This window comes from Chamaea fasciata, unplaced genomic scaffold, assembly GCF_029207755.1.
Source record: "Chamaea fasciata isolate MVZ Bird 193981 ecotype frontalis unplaced genomic scaffold, bChaFas1.0.hap1 SCAF_17, whole genome shotgun sequence".
NCBI lineage: Eukaryota > Metazoa > Chordata > Aves > Passeriformes > Sylviidae > Chamaea > Chamaea fasciata.
Genome location: NW_027094102.1, coordinates 14,232,788 through 14,249,328, shown reverse-complemented (window position 1 = coordinate 14,249,328; position 16,541 = coordinate 14,232,788). Strand labels below are relative to the sequence as shown.

The 16,541-nt window shown below is 52.5% G+C and overlaps 1 protein-coding gene across 4 annotated transcripts in view; it reads right to left on the bottom strand.

The window, feature by feature from the left end:
* The window catches only part of LOC136298107 (uncharacterized), a 212,826-nt gene that overhangs the window by 47,966 nt on the left and 148,319 nt on the right, over positions 1-16,541 (bottom strand). Inside the window, exon 14 of one of the 4 annotated variants that reach the window (XM_066198576.1) lies at positions 10,326-11,208. The exons of the other annotated variants lie outside the window; for them this stretch is intronic. Within the exon in view, the coding sequence (XP_066054673.1) occupies positions 11,021-11,208 (188 nt within the window). The 3' untranslated portion in view covers positions 10,326-11,020. Of the gene's footprint in view, positions 1-10,325; positions 11,209-16,541 lie in introns of those variants that run through there. 4 annotated transcript variants of the gene reach the window in all.

Here is a 16,541-nt window from a genome sequence, read left to right as displayed (position 1 = left end):
TCTGTCCCCTCCCCTCTCATCCTACTGCCTTTTTAGTCAGATCTTCAACCCCACCCCTCTCCCAGCTCACAGCAACACGCAACAAACCATCCAGAACATATCCAAGCCACAAAGAGCAACACACGGAACCAACAACTTTCCTTATTTAACTTAAGAACCTTTTGGCTTCAGCAAAATATCACCTCATCCTCAAAATCCCATAAAGTCTTTATTCCTCTTCCCCAAGTTCAGGAGTTTAGCATGACCTTGGCTGAGGAGCAGTCCATGTCAATTAATAAAGCTTACTAAAAAATTTCAATGGATTTATCTAGTGGCAATTGTGGATCATGTGTTTTACAGAGGGCACATAGTACGGGGGGACATGGATAGGTGGATCAGGAAATTCCCGGTATCATGCCAGTACCTCAGCCTAGGGAGAAAGGCAATGAGGAGAAAAGAAGGTTACTTGCTCCAGTTAATTGAGAAAGACCCCGTTGGATGCAGGCCTGATGGACATTGTCCCTTTGTTTGACTCCAGGGACTTTTACAGGACTCCTCTGCCTCCTTTGTGGACACGAACCTCTAGCGATGTGAATTTTACGCTCTGGGGGGTGGGAGCGGAGGGCGCCGGATCTCCCCTACCTGGGGAGGGAGGAGAATAAACCAGTGGAGAGCAGTCCAGACTGGGGCAGCTGGGGAAAATTCAGAGTCACTGGGGCCCACTGGGAGCCAGGCAGGGCAGGGGCGGGAGCGATCGGCCAGGGGCCGGCGGGGAGAAGTTCCCGCCTCAGCCGAAGCCCCTCAGGGACTGACAGTGGGGGGGCGGCGGCTCCCGCCCAACCCGCGGGCGGGGAAAAGTGCCCTCAGGGATTGGCTGGGCGGGATGGGGGCGGGGCAGGAGCGGGCCCCGCCTCAGACAAACTCCCCTCAGGGAGCGGCTGGGCCGGGACCCAAAACAGCCTCAAAACCTCCTCAAAATTTCAACAAGACTGACACAAACGGAATACATGTGAATAACTGTGAAATACTCAAGGCTATATTTTTGTTATATTTAAACAATGGCGGGGGGAAAAGGCAGATTGCGCACTCAAAGGTGGCAAAACCAAGAAAACCTCCAAAACACCTTTAAGAGTCCCTGGAAGTGAAGTAAAGTTGACTAGAAGCATAATGAATATGAAAAAATATAAATCAGTTAAAGCCAGAGTTAACGTATAATAAAAAAATGGGGGCGTGTAGAATGGGGCTTGGGGTGCTAAAAGGCCTCCAGAAAGCACCAAAAGACCCCAAGCACCACGTTCCCCTCATGTCTGGCATGGCTGTGCAGCAGCTCAAGTACAAGAGTCCTCCAGTAGCTCTGGAAGGGAAGTAGAGGGTGCTAAAAATGGGCAGGAGACAATGTTTCCTCCTTAATTGCCTTTATTACAAAGGGGTTGGGTCAGAGGCATGCCCTACGCCGGCCGCTGGGGAGTCTCGCTTCCACCGCTGAGGAGGTGGTGCCGAGTCGGTGCTGCGGAGACCGCTGCAGATCCGGGAGTTCGCTCAGCACACGGGAGCCCTCAGGAACTCCTTGGGGCTCCTCGAGTCTAGGGGTGTCTTTCCCTCGGAGTGTCTTTGAGGTCACGGCCAGACACCAGGATCAGTCAGCCAACACTTCAAGGTGTCCACAGTCCACTGCTGTCCTCTGGGGGGTTGAATTCTTTGTACATTCGACTGGGCCGGGGACTGTTGGGGTCAGTTCTGTCCCAGTTTGCAGTGGGGCTCCATAATTTCCATAGGGGTGGCAACAGCAGCTTGATAGGCAGGCTGGGGCTGACAGGATGGAGGAAGATGGCTAGCAGGAAATAGAAGGATGGCTAGCGGGAAGCCAGCAGGGCAGCAGCAGCAGTCCAACTTGGGAGAATTGCTACGGCATTCTAAGGGGTTTCAAAAGGGGTACAAAACTTGCAACTCAAGGAAGAAAAAACTCGGGCTGGGATACATATAACGTGTAACAATTCATGGGCACAACTGGGAGAAATATAGCATTTAACCACTAATGGGGTATAGTTAGTAACTTTTCAACTTGAACGTTCAGCATGGGGTCGGTAGCCTAGGACGATGAGACAGGTAAGTGGGGTTTCCAAGGGAGGAGGGAGGGGACAGGATCTGGGGTACGGAACGGGGATTTTACAGCTTTTATAAACGACGTTTTAACCTCTAATGTATGGAACCTCATGACTTACAACTAGTAACTTCCTTTACTCGGAGTTGTCTAATCTTAGTTTATCACAGAGGGAAGCAGAGGGAAGCAGCAGTCCTCGTGCTGAGGCAAAGCCTGTGGAGAAAGGGGTCAGTGGCCCAGGTTTGTGCTTTGGAAATCAGAGCTGGGTTCCTAAATGCTGTCGGAACTCTCTCTTATAGACCTGTGGTGGCTGAGGGATGTACGTGGGAAGGGTTTGCCAGCCATGAAGTGGAGCTGTTGATCCTCTGAGCTCTGTTGAGGGGCAGTCTGGGAGCCTGTTCCTTTCCCCTTCCCCAAGGGCAGAGTGTTGGTGAGGGCTGGACTTGGAGGCTGTGTCTGCCCCGACAGCCGGTTCCGTGGGGCTGCGGATGCTCCTGCCAGCGTGGGCTTGTCTGAGCCGGGCCTTTGCCTCTTCCAGGTGTCCCTGCTGCAGTCACAGCTGGCCCGGGACCGACAGCATGGGAAGAACTACATTGAGAGCTGTGCAAGGGCCAGTCAGGAGCTGTCAGACCTTCACCAGGAGCTGTTGTGCTCCTTTGCAGCTCTGCTCAAGGAGTCCCAGGCTGCTCTTGTGAAAGAAGAGACTTGAATCTGCCTTGGTCTCTGAAGCTTTACTTGGCAGTGACATCCTTGGACCGTCAGTCTTGGGAGAGTCAGGCCCTGGAGAAGGCAGGTGCAGCTCTTCTCTTCCACGGAGGATTTGTGCCCTGCTCAGAAGCCAGTTCCTGTCAACTGGGACACACAAATCCTCCTAGGATGCAGGCAAAGACTACCAAAGATGAGGGCAAAAAACACTTGCCGACGCTTTTCCAAACAGACCCATATGGTTCTTGAAGGTCTGGGCCTAGTGAGGAATCTTTGATGTAAGCAGCAAGACTTTTCTTCTGCCTAGAACACCTAATGATATATTGCCAAAGCGATAGCAGAGGAAAAAAATGCACTTGTGGCTGTCTCAGGATTCTTAATCCATTTTAGGAGCCTTAAACACTGCAGCTCTCGGCTTTTCTCTGTAGGAATCTGAAAAGCCCCTCAAACACCATTTTTCTCATCATGTGGCCGTTCTAAATGCAAACCTTTACTTTCCATGAGTATTTGTAAGCACCAAGAACCTTTTTAGCCTTTTTCTTACATCTCCCCTTTGTCAGGGAAGACAGAATTTCTGTGACTCAGGAACTAAGCACATCCCTAAAGAGCATGCAGGTCGTGAGAATGCTGAGCCTTAAAACTGATGTTGTCTGGACCAGCAACTTTGAACTCATGCTATGAGCCAGGTCCCTGCCCAGCACGGCTCTGGGGACACGGGGGAAGGTAGGCCAGGTGCCAGGGCCAACAGGGAGCTGGGATGGGGGAGAGCCAGGAAGGGCTTCTCCAACAGCCCCTGGAATGCTGGGCTTCTTACCCCAGCAACCGTCAACAGGCCATGGAATGTTGGAGGTTAGACCCTGGCAACTGTCAACAGGCCATGGAATGTTGGGGGGTGGACCCTGGCAACAATCAACAGCTCCTGGCTATTGGGGTTTAGACCCTGGAGCTGTCAACAGCTGGCGAACCTTGGTGCTTGGACTTTGCAAAGGCTGACAGCACTTTGTGTGCTGTTGACCCTGCAAAGGCCAAGGGCCTTTGGAGATTGGTGTTTAGACCCCGCAAAGGCCAAGGCCTTTGGACACTAGCGTTTAAACCCCGCAAAGGCCAAAGGCCTTTGGACACCGGTGTTTAGACCCTGCAAAGGCCAAAGGCCTTTGGGCACTGGCGTTTAGACCCTGCAAAGGCCAAAGGCCTTTGGACACTGTGGTTTAGACCCCACAAAGGCCAAGGGCCTTTGGACACTGTTGTTTAGACCCCACAAAGGCCAAGGACCTTTGGACACTTACTTTTGGTCACTGCTCGTGCCAACAGGTGGATGGAGACCCGGCGGGTGAGTGAGAAAGCTGCTGCTCTCCTTGTGCCAAGCCCAGCAGGGGCCTGGGTGGGCCTGGGCTATGCCGTGTGGAACGGTTCCCTTTGGGAAGAGCAAGGGATTCACAGTTGGCTGTTTCAGAGCTGGCAGTAGCTTTGGTGCTTTCCATGGGGACAGGCGTGGGAGGGAATGGGAGGCTCCTGGCCATCCCAGAGCACAGCCACATCGCCTCCTCCATCCTTGTCCCCCTGGAGGCCGTGGGCACAAACAAGGGAGCAGCTTTTCCTTGCCTTCCCCTCAGCCCAATTTACAGCACAGCCTCAGCGCTTCCCAGAGGCAAGAATGGGTTTCTCCCAGACATGTCCGAGATGATCTCCAGTGGCCTGGAGGAGGCCACAGGGATAACAGGAAGATGCTCCAGGGGCTGGAGCACCTGTGCCAAGGGGAAAGGATGCAAAGTTGGAGATGTCCAGCCTAGAGAAGGTTCCAGGATGACCTTACAGCCTCTTGCAATGCATGAAGGGGCTTCAGGATAGCTGGAGAGGGACTTAAGCCAGGAGCCTGCAGGGACAGGACAAGAGACAGTGGCTTACCACTGAGACAGAGCAGGGGTGGATGGGATATTGGGAGGGAAATCTGCCCTGTGAGGGTGCTGAGGCCCTGGCACAGGTTGCCCAGAGAAGCTGTGACTGCCCCTGGATCCCTGAGAGTGTTCAAGGCCGGGTTGGATGGGGCTCCAGGCAGTTCTCCTCCTGGTGCTCTTAGAAGTGATGAGACACCTTCCAGCATGTTCATTTGTGCTGCTGTCAAACTACTGGGCTGAAAATATTCCCCGGGGGGGGGGGGGGGGGGGGGAAGAAGAGCTCTGCTGGAATTGCTGTGCTCTGGGACAGGCTGGGAAGCACTTAGAGGCCACTGCCTCAGGGGCAGCCATGCAGTCTGAGCGTGCTCTTCCCTGTGCTCTTCCAGGGAGCTCGAGGGCTTTCTCACCAGGGACGTTCCTCCCGAGCCCCTGAGGTGAGTAAACTGTGCTGAGCTGGCCGGGATTTTGAAACCGCTTCTCCGTTAACGGACACTGCTTCTTGTGGGAGCAGAAGAGGCATCTCAGTGGTACTTTGGAATAGGAACAGAATACCTGACTAACAGCTGGACGTGGGCTTGCAGGGGCTGTTAGACAACAGTGACAGCATGGCCAATTCCATCATCTCAACTGGGAGCACCCTCTCAACTCTGACATCCACTGATGCGCAGTATCCCTTTAAATTGGTTCGGAAAGCCACAGAGAATTGTGAGCGCTTGCAGAGACGTTTTGAGCTAATGGCAGAGAAATGCCGGACGCTCAGAAGCCGCCATGAGAACATAGACTGTCTGGTAGAAGAAATAAGAAGGTGAGCATTTCCCCCTCCTCCTCCTGTCTGGGTTTTTCATGCTCTACTGTGACTCCCAAGGCCGTGTGGGAGGTGCACAGCCATGTTGGCACAGAAGACTCCTTCTGGTTGTGCTGCTTCCCTGAATTCTGTTCTTTGTGTGCCCCTGCCCAGCCACTGCTTCTCGCTGCAAGAAGGCAAAATCCTGCCTTCCTTTCCCTTTGCCTCTGGAGGATTTCCTGGGAGGGAAAGAGCAAGGTCTTCCTTAGCCCACTGCCCCCTGCTCCATGCTGGAGTGCTGAAAATGGGATTGGGAACTCTTCGGGCCTCTTGGTTCTTCTGACTGTGCCTTGCCTCTACAGTGACTGTGAAAACTTTGAGAAGTCCAAGGAAATGCTGCATCAATGCATTGGGATCCCGGAGCCAGGAGCCTTTTTTCTGCATCAGAAGAACACCAAGCAGCAGAAGGAAGCGTCAGCCCAGGCAGAAAAGGCAGAGCAGCAGGACAGGATGGAGGTTGGTTTTGGAAATGAGACTGGTTTTCCGTTGAAAACTTGTCTTGGCCCTTCTTCTACACTGGAAGACTTGGCTGCACTCGAGGGACAAGACCCATCATTGCAGAGCCAGTGGGAAGTCAAGAGGCAGACATTGGAGTAATTGCAGCTTCAGAGGAATCTGCTGGGGCAAAAGAAGGATGATGTTACCGTGGCTCTGGACACCTTATTCCAAGGCAGCACCCGTGGGACTGGGAGTTGTGCCAAGCACTTCAGCCCAGATACTGTTTCTGGCAGTAGAAGACAGGGACACTGCTGGGCACACCTGGCAGAAGGCAGCATACGCATTTATTAGCCAGGGATAGGCATGTTCATGAGCAAAGTGTTGCCTGCTCCTGCAGAATTTGTTGCTTTGGGCAGCCACAGAGCCTCTAAAACAGGGAACAGAGCTGGGGAAGGGTCTGGAGCACAGGTGTGATGAGGAGCAGCTGAGGGAGCTGGAGGGGCTCAGCCTGGAGGAAAGGAGGCTCCGGGGGCACCTTCTTGCTCTTTACAACTCCCTGTGACAGGAAGGTGCAGCCAGGTGAGGGTCGGGCTCTGCTCCCAGGGAACAAGGGACAGGACAAGAGGAAATGGCCCCAGGCTGTACCAGGGGAGGTTTGCGTTGGGTGTTACAGGAGAGCTGCGAGAGAAGGGCTTGTTTCCGACGGTCTGTCACACAGTCTCAGTTCTGGGGTATGTGGTAGATTTGGCAAATACACAGCAGAGGTTTTGCTCTGCTGAATTTCAGCTGCTGCCCTGGACAGCTGGGCTAGTCTTCTGGGCTGTTGGCCAGGGAACCATCAGCATGCATTCCTGCTGGCCTCCTACTGCTGGCCTTGGTTTTGGAGGTGCTTTTTTAGTTGCCCTTGGTGGGCCACTTCAAGATTGAAACACCTTGTCCATATCCATTGTGAATCTGGTGCTCTCAGGACTGTGAGCAATGGAAAGTTGTCCGTTCCTTTTCCTCAAAGCCTCTGCTGTGGCTGACAGTGACAGGCTGTGGCTGTAGCCTCTGATTGCTCTGTTCTGCTTGACTGCAGGTGGGAGAGTTGACATCCCAGCTGGCAGCCTCCCGAGAGTCCCAGGAAAGAATTGTCCAGAGAGCCCAGCAAGTTGTGAGAGAGGCCCAGGAAGAGTCAAGGCAGAAGCTGTTGGGGGATGAGCGAGTCCAGAAGATGCTGGAGGAAGTAGAAGATCAGAAAAATGAGCTGCAAGTGCACCTGCAGAACTTGGAGATTGAAAGGAGTCATTGGGCAGAAGTGGCATGGCAAAATTCAGAATTGCAGGCTTCTGTGAATGCCCTAGAGAGTGAAAAAGCCAGGTAAGTGAATTGTCCGTGCAGACAGGTGTCATTGTCTTTACCTTCATTTTCTTTCCCTTTAAACCTCCAGTTAGAGTTTTTCTGCAAAGCAAGGCTTTGGGGGTAGCTCCTTCCCTCCAGGGAATGTTGTGTTGTGTACGTTAGGTGGGTGTGTTAACACTGCCCAAGCTGCAGTGCAAGGAGCTGGATACATCCATCAGCTGCACCTTGGCTCCTGTAACTTGAAGCCCTTGGGATCTGGATCAGCCTGGTGTCTGATGCCTTTGCTGGGCAGAACCATCTTAAGGCCCTGATTGCAGACCTAGGCCAGACTGCCCTCAGAGGCACCCAAGAAACCAGAATGTCTCCATTGCACTGTTCCTCATAAAATGCCCCCAGTGCCCAGAGGGGTCAAGCAGGGTCCCTGACACCCTCCACAGTCACAGGCGGTAGTGACTGTGCAGAGAATGCAAGAAACAAGACCAGGGTTAGGGGGGCTCCTCCAGCTGACCAAGTCCTGCCAGTCTTCAGTGCCACCGGATTCTTCTTCCAAGAGGACGACAACAAAGCAGAGGCAGGGCACTCTTGCTTGCCTGGAGGTTTCTGCATCTGCCATCAGGCTGTGCTGCAAGCCTCCATTGCCACTTCTGCCTTTGGCCTTTGTTCCTGCAGCTGACAGTAGGATGGGTGCTGGTAAATCTTAGGGAACTTGCCAGAGATCCCCTGGCTGTAGGGTGCTGCTCCTCCTGCCTGGACATACAAGATGGGGGAAGGAAATGTCTCTTCCATTTTGGCCCAACCTCTCCCCCTTGGAGCATGGTTAGTTAGAAGCAAATTCTTCCTCTCCCCTAATGTCTTCATTGCAAGGCTTTGTTAGGTTTGTACTCACATTCCCATCTCAAAAAGAAGTTTGGGCATGTAGGCAGGAACTCCCTGTTCTTTCAGGAACAAAAGCAGAGTGGGCACATGCTGGGCTGGGACTGCCGGGGGAACAAACAGCCAAGTTGTTTAGAGAAACCTCATCAGACAGAGCATTTCTCCCTGAGGTGATGGAAGTACTAAGGATTCATGGAATGTGATATCATGAAGTAAGGAGTTGCATGCTTCCCTTCTAGGCTGATCCTGTCTCTGGAGGAAAAGAACCTGTGCCTCAGATCACTGGAAGAAAAGGCCCTGGCACTGAACACTCAGGTGATTGAGCTTCGTTCTGCTCTTCAGGAGACCCTGCAGCTCTGTTGCGGATATAGAAGTGGACGAGCTCAATGCCCAGGTAAGCAGTGCACTGGCATCCTCTTCTCCAGGGACACACACCACCACCTTTGGCTGGGAGGCCCCAAGCTCTTTTCCCTCCCAGCAGCATCCACTGCTGCCGTGCTCTGCCTTGTGCTGCTGCTGAACCCTGAGGCCAAGTCTGCATGTGGTGCCTTGTGCTGCCACTGTTTTCACCCATTCTCTGCCGGCTCCCAGCAGGAAATGTGGGAGGAGGGGCTGCAGCGGACTCCTTTGGAGCTTCTCTGTCCCTCTGTTAGCAGTGTTGTCCCAGGCAGAGTTGGTGCCTGTGCCAGGCCCTGAGCAATGTGGGGACACAGACGTGGCTGTGGCAGGCTGGGGAGGGCACTTCCAGCACAGCCAGTTCAGCCGGTGTTCAGAGCTGCAGCCTCAAGGATGGCCCTTGCCTCCCTCTCCCTGTTTTCTCCACATTTGTCTCCATTACAATCCTTGCTTCTGGGCTTTCTATTTCCGGCGTGTTTTTTGCTTGACGTCATTTCTCCATTCTTGCTCTCCCTACTGCCCACTCTGAGCCTCAGAAGCAGCCCTGTCCCTGAGGCTCTGTGCATCCATCTTCCAGATCCACATACTGCAGGACACAGTGCAGCAGATGGAGGCTACCCAGGCAGCTCGAGAGAAGTAGCTGCTGCAGCAGCTGGAGGAGTCCCGAGCAAGAGAACGGCGCTTGAAGGACTCTGTGCAAGTGCTGCGGGCTGCAGTGTCCCAGCTGCGTGTGAGTCTCCAGAAGGTCAAGACAAAGAAGCCTGAATCAACTACTGAGCCCAGGAGAACTGGCGTGCAGGTAAAGTGCGCTACCTGTGCAGAGCCTCGGGGCTGCTCTGGAACACAACATGTTAGCCCAGGCAGTGCTTTGGAGATCTCTGCTTGTTTCCTTGCCTCTCCCTGTGCCTGCTGTGGGCACACCCTTCTGTTTGATCTCTCTCTTGTGGCAGCCCATGGCTCTAACAAAGGCACCTTCACTCTGCTGCCTCTCTGGCCCCGTGTCCCCAGACACTCACTGACCTCTCTTGCACAGCCCCCAGAGAGAGCTTTTTGCCCCCAGTGTTGTCTGGTGCAATTCAGAGTCTCAGAGCAGAGATCTCCATGCCTTGATGGCCACAGATCCTTTTGCTCCACGCTTGCTGACAGGTTTCTGTGACCCTTTCTCCCATCCAACATGCTGGTGGAACCTGAAGGGAGAAGAATCAGAACTTTTAGGAGAGTGTTCCCCCCAGACACTTTATGTTGCCTGTCTCCCAGTCTGACCGGCAGACTATATCGGCGTCTCAGGAAGAGTCCTTCAGTAGCTCAGAGGAGCAGTAGCCCTTGTGCTGAGGCACAGCCTGTGGAGAAAGGGGTCAGTGGCCCAAGTCTGTGCTTTGGAAATCAGAGCTGGGTTCCTAAATGCTGTCGGAACTCTCTCTAATAGACCTGTGGTGGCTGAGGGATGTACGTGGGAAGGGTTTGCCAGCCATGAAGTGGAGCTGTTGATCCTCTGAGCTCTGTTGAGGGGCAGTCTGGGAGCCTGTTCCTTTCCCCTTCCCCAAGGGCAGAGTGTTGGTGAGGGCTGGACTTGGAGGCTGTGTCTGCCCCGACAGCCGGTTCCGTGGGGCTGCGGATGCTCCTGCCAGCGTGGGCTTGTCTGAGCCGGGCCTTTGCCTCTTCCAGGTGTCCCTGCTGCAGTCACAGCTGGCCCGGGACCAGCAGGACCACCTGGAGAGCTGTGCAGGGAGCAGGCAGGATGCTCCTGTTGAGTCACAAGGTGCAGAAAGGACCTCCTTGCTTCCTCGACTTCTCAGAGAAGAGCCCGGACGCCGCTGGATGCAGCCATAGACTTAGTCAGTAGTTTGTGTTTAAAGGATAGTATAGGTGTAATTGAACCTTTATGTAACTGTGTTCCATGGCACGAAGGATGTATGTGTAGACAAATAAAGCGTTTATTTGTAGGAGATGAGTTGTACTTGAATCATGCAGACTGAGCAATATCCTGTGCCTCTAGGCCGTGGCACTGAGGCCTGTGAGGTTGTGGCGCAGATAGAAATTAGTGCCAGGTGTGTGTCGCAGTTAATAAATTCCCTTAAGGTGTTGCAAGGGGCAAAGGCTTTCATAGTAGTTAACAAGTATAGTAATTGCTGTGGACATAGTAGCTACCTTAAATAATTTATAAAACAATAGGTGTTTGCATTCTTTCCTGTGCCATGTACCAATGAGAATGTATCTAGAAGTGTAAACAATATAGAGTGTATAAAACCTGCCATCTTACATAGAATAAAGGAGAAACGTAGTAGTAATCATATTGGTTGGACCTGCGTTTGCTCTGCCGACTCCTTTCATTATTTCGGGGTTTCCCCTGCGACTTCTTGTCGCGCCCGAAAAGGCCGGGACCCTGCGCTTAAGTGCGGTTGTTGATAAGTTGTTTTGATTTTTGAATCCGGATTCCTGAAGACGTCGTTAGCCTCCTCCTGCAGGTATCGGGAGTGGCTCCGGCGGCGCTTGAAGCCTGAAGAAGGGCTTTGTCTGTATTACCTTGGTGACAGAGTCATTCACATTGATAGCTGGCACTTTCAGGGTCCCATTGGCCTTCATCTTGTACAGGTTGTGAACGCCAGTGGTTGTCTCTTCTGAAATACCTCTAATTCCTGTGGGGAAAGTAAAAGGATTCACCTTAGTTGGAGTCAATGAGCTGCGCAAACCAGCTCATCCAGGAGCTGGGAGCATTCTTCAGAGGCTTAAGTTAAAAAAACCCCTCGGCGAGAGCAAGGAAGAGACGAAAACCCTCAAACAACTGCAGGAACAGCAGAGGATGCGCTTCAGAGCCACACGCCTCTGCACCGGCCGGTGCCGTGCCCACCAGGCTCCCCAGCAGGCTGCAGCAGCCCGGATCCCGGGGAAGGCAGGCGAGGGCTTTGCCGCAGCCCCTCGGGGCCGGTGTGCCCGGGCCGGACAAGATCGAGGCCCGGGGGGAAAAGGGGATCGGCCTCAGCGCCGGCCCGGCCGCGCTCCGCGGCGCCGCAGCGCCCTCTGCTGGCAGCCCGGGGTGCCCCTCAGCCCAGCCCGCGCGGACCCACAGAGCGGCCGGAGCCGGGAGGGACCCACGGGACCACCCAGCCCCTGGCCCTGCACAGACACCCCAACAACCCCACCCTGGGCATCCCTGGCAGCGCTGTCCAAAGGCTCCTGGAGCTCCGGCAGCCTCGGGGCCGGGACCGTTCCCTGGGGAGCCTGGGTAAGGCCCAGCACCCTCTGGGGAAGAACCTTTCCCTGATATCCAGCCTAAAGGCCCCTGACACAGCTCCAGCCGTTCCCTGGGTCCTGTTCCTGGCCACAGAGAAGAAATCAGAGTCTTCCCCTTCTCCTTCCCTCACAAGGAAGTTGTAACTGCAATGAGCTCTCCCCTCAGGCTCCTTCAGCTGAACAGACCAAATGCCCTCAGCCACACCTCTGGCTTCCCCTCAAGATCCTTCACCGTCCTTGTGTCCCTCCTTTGGACACTCTCTAATAGTTTCATATTTTTCTTATATTGCAGTGACCAAAACAACACAACAGTCAAGGTGAGGCTGCCCAAGCCCAGAGCAGGCAAGACAATCCCCTCCCCTGACCAGCCGGTGATGCTCCCCATAACACAACTGGTCTGCCTGGCTCCAGGGCACTGCTCACTCACAGATGCCACGTCTGGTCCCAGTCCATCCTCACTCCTCAAAAAATCCAGCTGGGAGCTCGTCCAAGCCCAGGCAGGGAACGCTGAATGCAATTCTGCATGGTTTTCACACAAGAACCTGGACAAATTCCCCAGCAGAGCCTGAGACTGAGCCATGAGACCCTCCCATTGCTGCCCAGACCACGCCGTAGCACATGAAGGAAACAAGACCAACTGCACTAGAAGGGAAAAGGCTGATTAATTGGAGAGGAGAAGGCTCCAGAGAGAGGTCACTGCAGCTTTTTAATATCTGAAGTGAGCTTAAAAGACGTGGACACACTGTTTAGCATGGCCTGTTGCAACAGGACAAGGGGGAATGGTTTTAAACTGAAAGAGAGTGATCCAGACTAGGTCTAAGGCAGCTTTTCTTTACAATGTAGATGGCATAGGATGCCCTGAGAAGTGCTGCATGCCCCATCCCTGGGAACGTTCAAAGGGCTCTGAGCAGCCTGAGTTGAAGCTGTCCTGCCCATTGCAGGCAGGTTAGACTAGATGGCCTTGTAAGGTCCTTCCCAACCCAAACCATTCTGTGATTCTATGATTAAGCTGACTGATCCGCACCATTTCTATCTCACCACAGAGCCCTCGATAGCCCCACTTCCCTGACCGTCACCTGCAGAGGGAATGCATTCGGGCTTTGGCATATTTAGGGCTTGCTTGGAGAAGAGAGGAGAGTTTAAAGTTCACAGTGCAGCCTTGTGCACAGTGAAATGGAGGATCTGAAAAGTCTCCCAAAACCATCAGTTTCCAGAGCAACTGCCTGGACAATGGACAGTCATCCCCCTGAAGGAAAGCTTTTGGAGGTCATGGCAGGCACCTCCAGTTCAGACCTGCCCTCTCTCTTCCTGTGCATCTGGCAAATAGGAGACACGCCCCTCACCCTTCAAAGGCTCTCCAGATGGGAGTTCTGAGCTTAGCAGATTGTCTTTCCATGGCACTAAGCAGACCTCACATCCCATATGCCAACAGCTTCCCCTCCCTGAAGGCACCTGTAGTAGTTTCAAGGCAAAACAAATGAGAGGCTCCAAGTCAGAGATACAATTTAATAGGAAAAAAAAAAAAGAAAAAGGAAAGAAAGTAAAATAAAATCAATGCAATAATACAAAAGACCACTGACAGAGTCAGAATACAACCTGAGCGTAGTGATGGAAGCAGTCCAGATGAGGTGGTCTTCCTGAAGCAGTGATCCTGTAGAAAAGTCTGGTAGCTCGGGTCCTCTGGGAATCCAGTGGGTAAGCGCCCCTCTGGTGTTCAGAGTCTCAGCTTATATCCAGGCTGGAATGCTTGGTTCCTCCCCCTGGGCGGAGCATCCCACAATGGGATGGTGAGTCATGTGATAAGGCCTGATGGGCCCATTAACAGGAGGTAGTCCAGGAGGGGGTTATCTGTGAGCTGTGTAGCAAAGGTGCTGATGGGCCCATTAACAGAAGATAAGCCAGAGTGGAGGAGGCAGGGAGCACTGCCTCACCTGGTTTCAACAGTTCTTGAAGATGGTGATAGAATATACTTCAACCCAGGACATTATCCACCCCTTATTCTATTACTATCTACATCATTCTAAATCAATACCTTCCTTAAACTACACACACACACATATATATATAATGAAATCTTACACACAGTTCTCACTTAAAATAAGGTCTCCTTGTGGTACACAGTGGGTGTCCCCATCTTTTTGCATCACTCACCAAGTATAACCAGGTTTTTGTGCAAAGACAACCCCACGGATGGGTTTGCCCTTGCCCGAGGTGGGATTAATCTAAACAGTCTTTCTTAACATACCTTTCATGTGTACCACAGGGACCCTATCTCTATTCACTGTATGCAAGGATTCAGACTGGGCAGGACTAGCTCGATTGATGGACCTTCGGGTATTGACCATCCAGGTGGCTTTCGCTAAGTTTTGTTCTCAATTTTTGAAGGTCCTTTTACTAAGTGCTTTAAGGGTAGTTTTAAGCAGTTCATTGCAGCGTTCTACTTTCTCGGCAGCTGGTGCATGGTATGGGATATGGTATATTCATTTGATTTTGTGTTCTCTGGCCCAAGTGCTTATGAGGCCATTCTTGAAATGAGTCTCGTTGTTTGACTCAATTCTCTCAGGGGTGCCATGTCTCTACAGGACCTGTTTTTTCAGGCTCAAGATGGTGTTTCGGGCAGTAGCATGAGGCACAGGGTAGGTCTCCAGCTATCTAGTGGTTGCTTCCACCATGGTGAGCACGTAGCGCTTGCCTTGGCGGGTTTGGGGAAGGGTGATGTAGTCAATTTGCCAGGCTTCTCCATACCTATACTTTGACTATCGTCCGCCATACCATAGAGGCTTCATTCGCTTGGCCTGTTTGATCGCAGCACAGGTCTCGCAGTCATGGATAGCCTGGGAGATGCTGTCCATAGTAATGTCTACTTCTCGGTCACGAGCTTATCGATATGTTGCATCTCTCTTTTGATGACCAGAGGCATCATGAGCTCAAGGAGCTAGGAACAATTTTCTTTTGTGCTGCCAGTCTAGATTAACTTGAGATACTTTCACTTTGGCAGCTCGATCTACCTGCTTGTTGTTATGATGTTTTTTATTAGCTTGACTTTTGGGTACGTGCGCATCTACGTGTCGAACTTTCACGGTTAGCCTTTCTACTCGGGTGGCGATGTCCTGCCAAATCTCAGCAGCCCAGATGGGTTTCCCTCTGCGCTGCCAGTTGGCCTTTCTCTAGCGGTCCAGCCATCTTCACAGAGCATTAGCTACCATCTATGAGTCAGTGTAGAGATAGAGCCTTGGCCACTTTTCTCGTTCAGCAATATCTAAAGCCAGCTGGACAGCTTTAAGCTCTGCGACTTGACTTGATCCACCTTCTCTTTCGGTAGCTTGTGCAACTTGTCGTGTGGGGTTCTATACAGCAGCTTTCCATTTCTGGTTAGCACCTACAATTTGGCAGGAACCGTCGGTGAAAAGGGCATATCGTCTTTTACTCTTTGGTAGCTCGTTATATGGTGGGGCTTCTTCGGCCCGTGTCACTTGCTCCTCCTCTTCTTCAGAGGATAATCTAAAGGTCTCACCTTCAGGCCAGTTTGTTATAATTTCCAGAATCCCAGGGCGATTCAGGTTTCTAATACGGGCGCGCTGCGTGATCAGGGCGATCTATTTGCTTCACGTGGTGTCGGTGGCATGATGTGTGGTAGGAACCTTTCTTTTGAACATCCACCCCAGCACCGGTAGTCGAGGTGCCAGAAGCAGCTGTGCTTCAGTACCTATTACCTCTGAGGCAGCTTGGACTCTTTCATAGGCGGCTAAGATTTTCTTTTCTGTGGGAGTGTAGTTGACTTCGGATTTTCTGTAGCTTCGGCTCCAGAATCTCAGTGGTCGTCCTCGAGTTTCACCTGGTACCTTCTGCCAAAGGCTTCATGACAGACCATGGCTCCCGGCTGCAGAGTAAAGCACATTCTTCACTTCTGATCTCGTCCTGACTGGGCCAAGGGCTACCGCATGAGCGATTTCCTGCTTGATCTGGGCGAAAGCTTGCTGCTGTTCTGGGCCCCAGTGGAAATCGTTCTTCTTGCGGGTGACCAGGTAGAGAGGGCTCACAATTTGGCTATACTCGGGAATGTGCATCTTCTAGAAACTTATGGCACTTAGGAAAGCTTGTGTTTCTTTCTTGTTGGTCGGTGGAGACATTGCAGTGATCTAATTGATAACTTCAGTGGGAATCTGACGCTGTCCATCTTGCTACTTCACTCCCAGGAACTGGATCTTTCGAGCAGGTCTCTTGACTTTGCTCCTCTTGATGGCGAAGCCGGCCTTCAGGAGAATCTGAATGATCTTCTTTCCTTTTTCAAAGACTTCTGTTGCGGTGTTTCCCCACACGATAATGTCGTCAATGTATTGCAGGTGTTCTGGAGCCTCACCTTTTTCCAGTGCAGCCTGGATCAGTCCATGGCAAATGGTGGGACTGTGCTTCCACCCCTGGGGCAGTCGGTTCCAGGTGTACTGCACGCCCCTCCAGGTGAAGGCAAACTGAGGCCTGCATTCTGCTGCCAGAGGAATGGAGAAAAAGGCATTTGCAATATCAATGGTCGCATACCATTTTGCTGCCTTGGATTCCAGCTCATACTGAAGCTCCAACATGTCTGGTACGGCAGCGCTTAGTGGTGGTGTGACTTCATTCAGGCCACGGTAATTCACTGTCAGTCTCTATTCTTCACTGGACTTACGCACGGGCCATATAGGGCTATTAAAGGGTGAATGAGCTTTGCTTACCACCTCTTGGCTTTCCAGCTCACGAA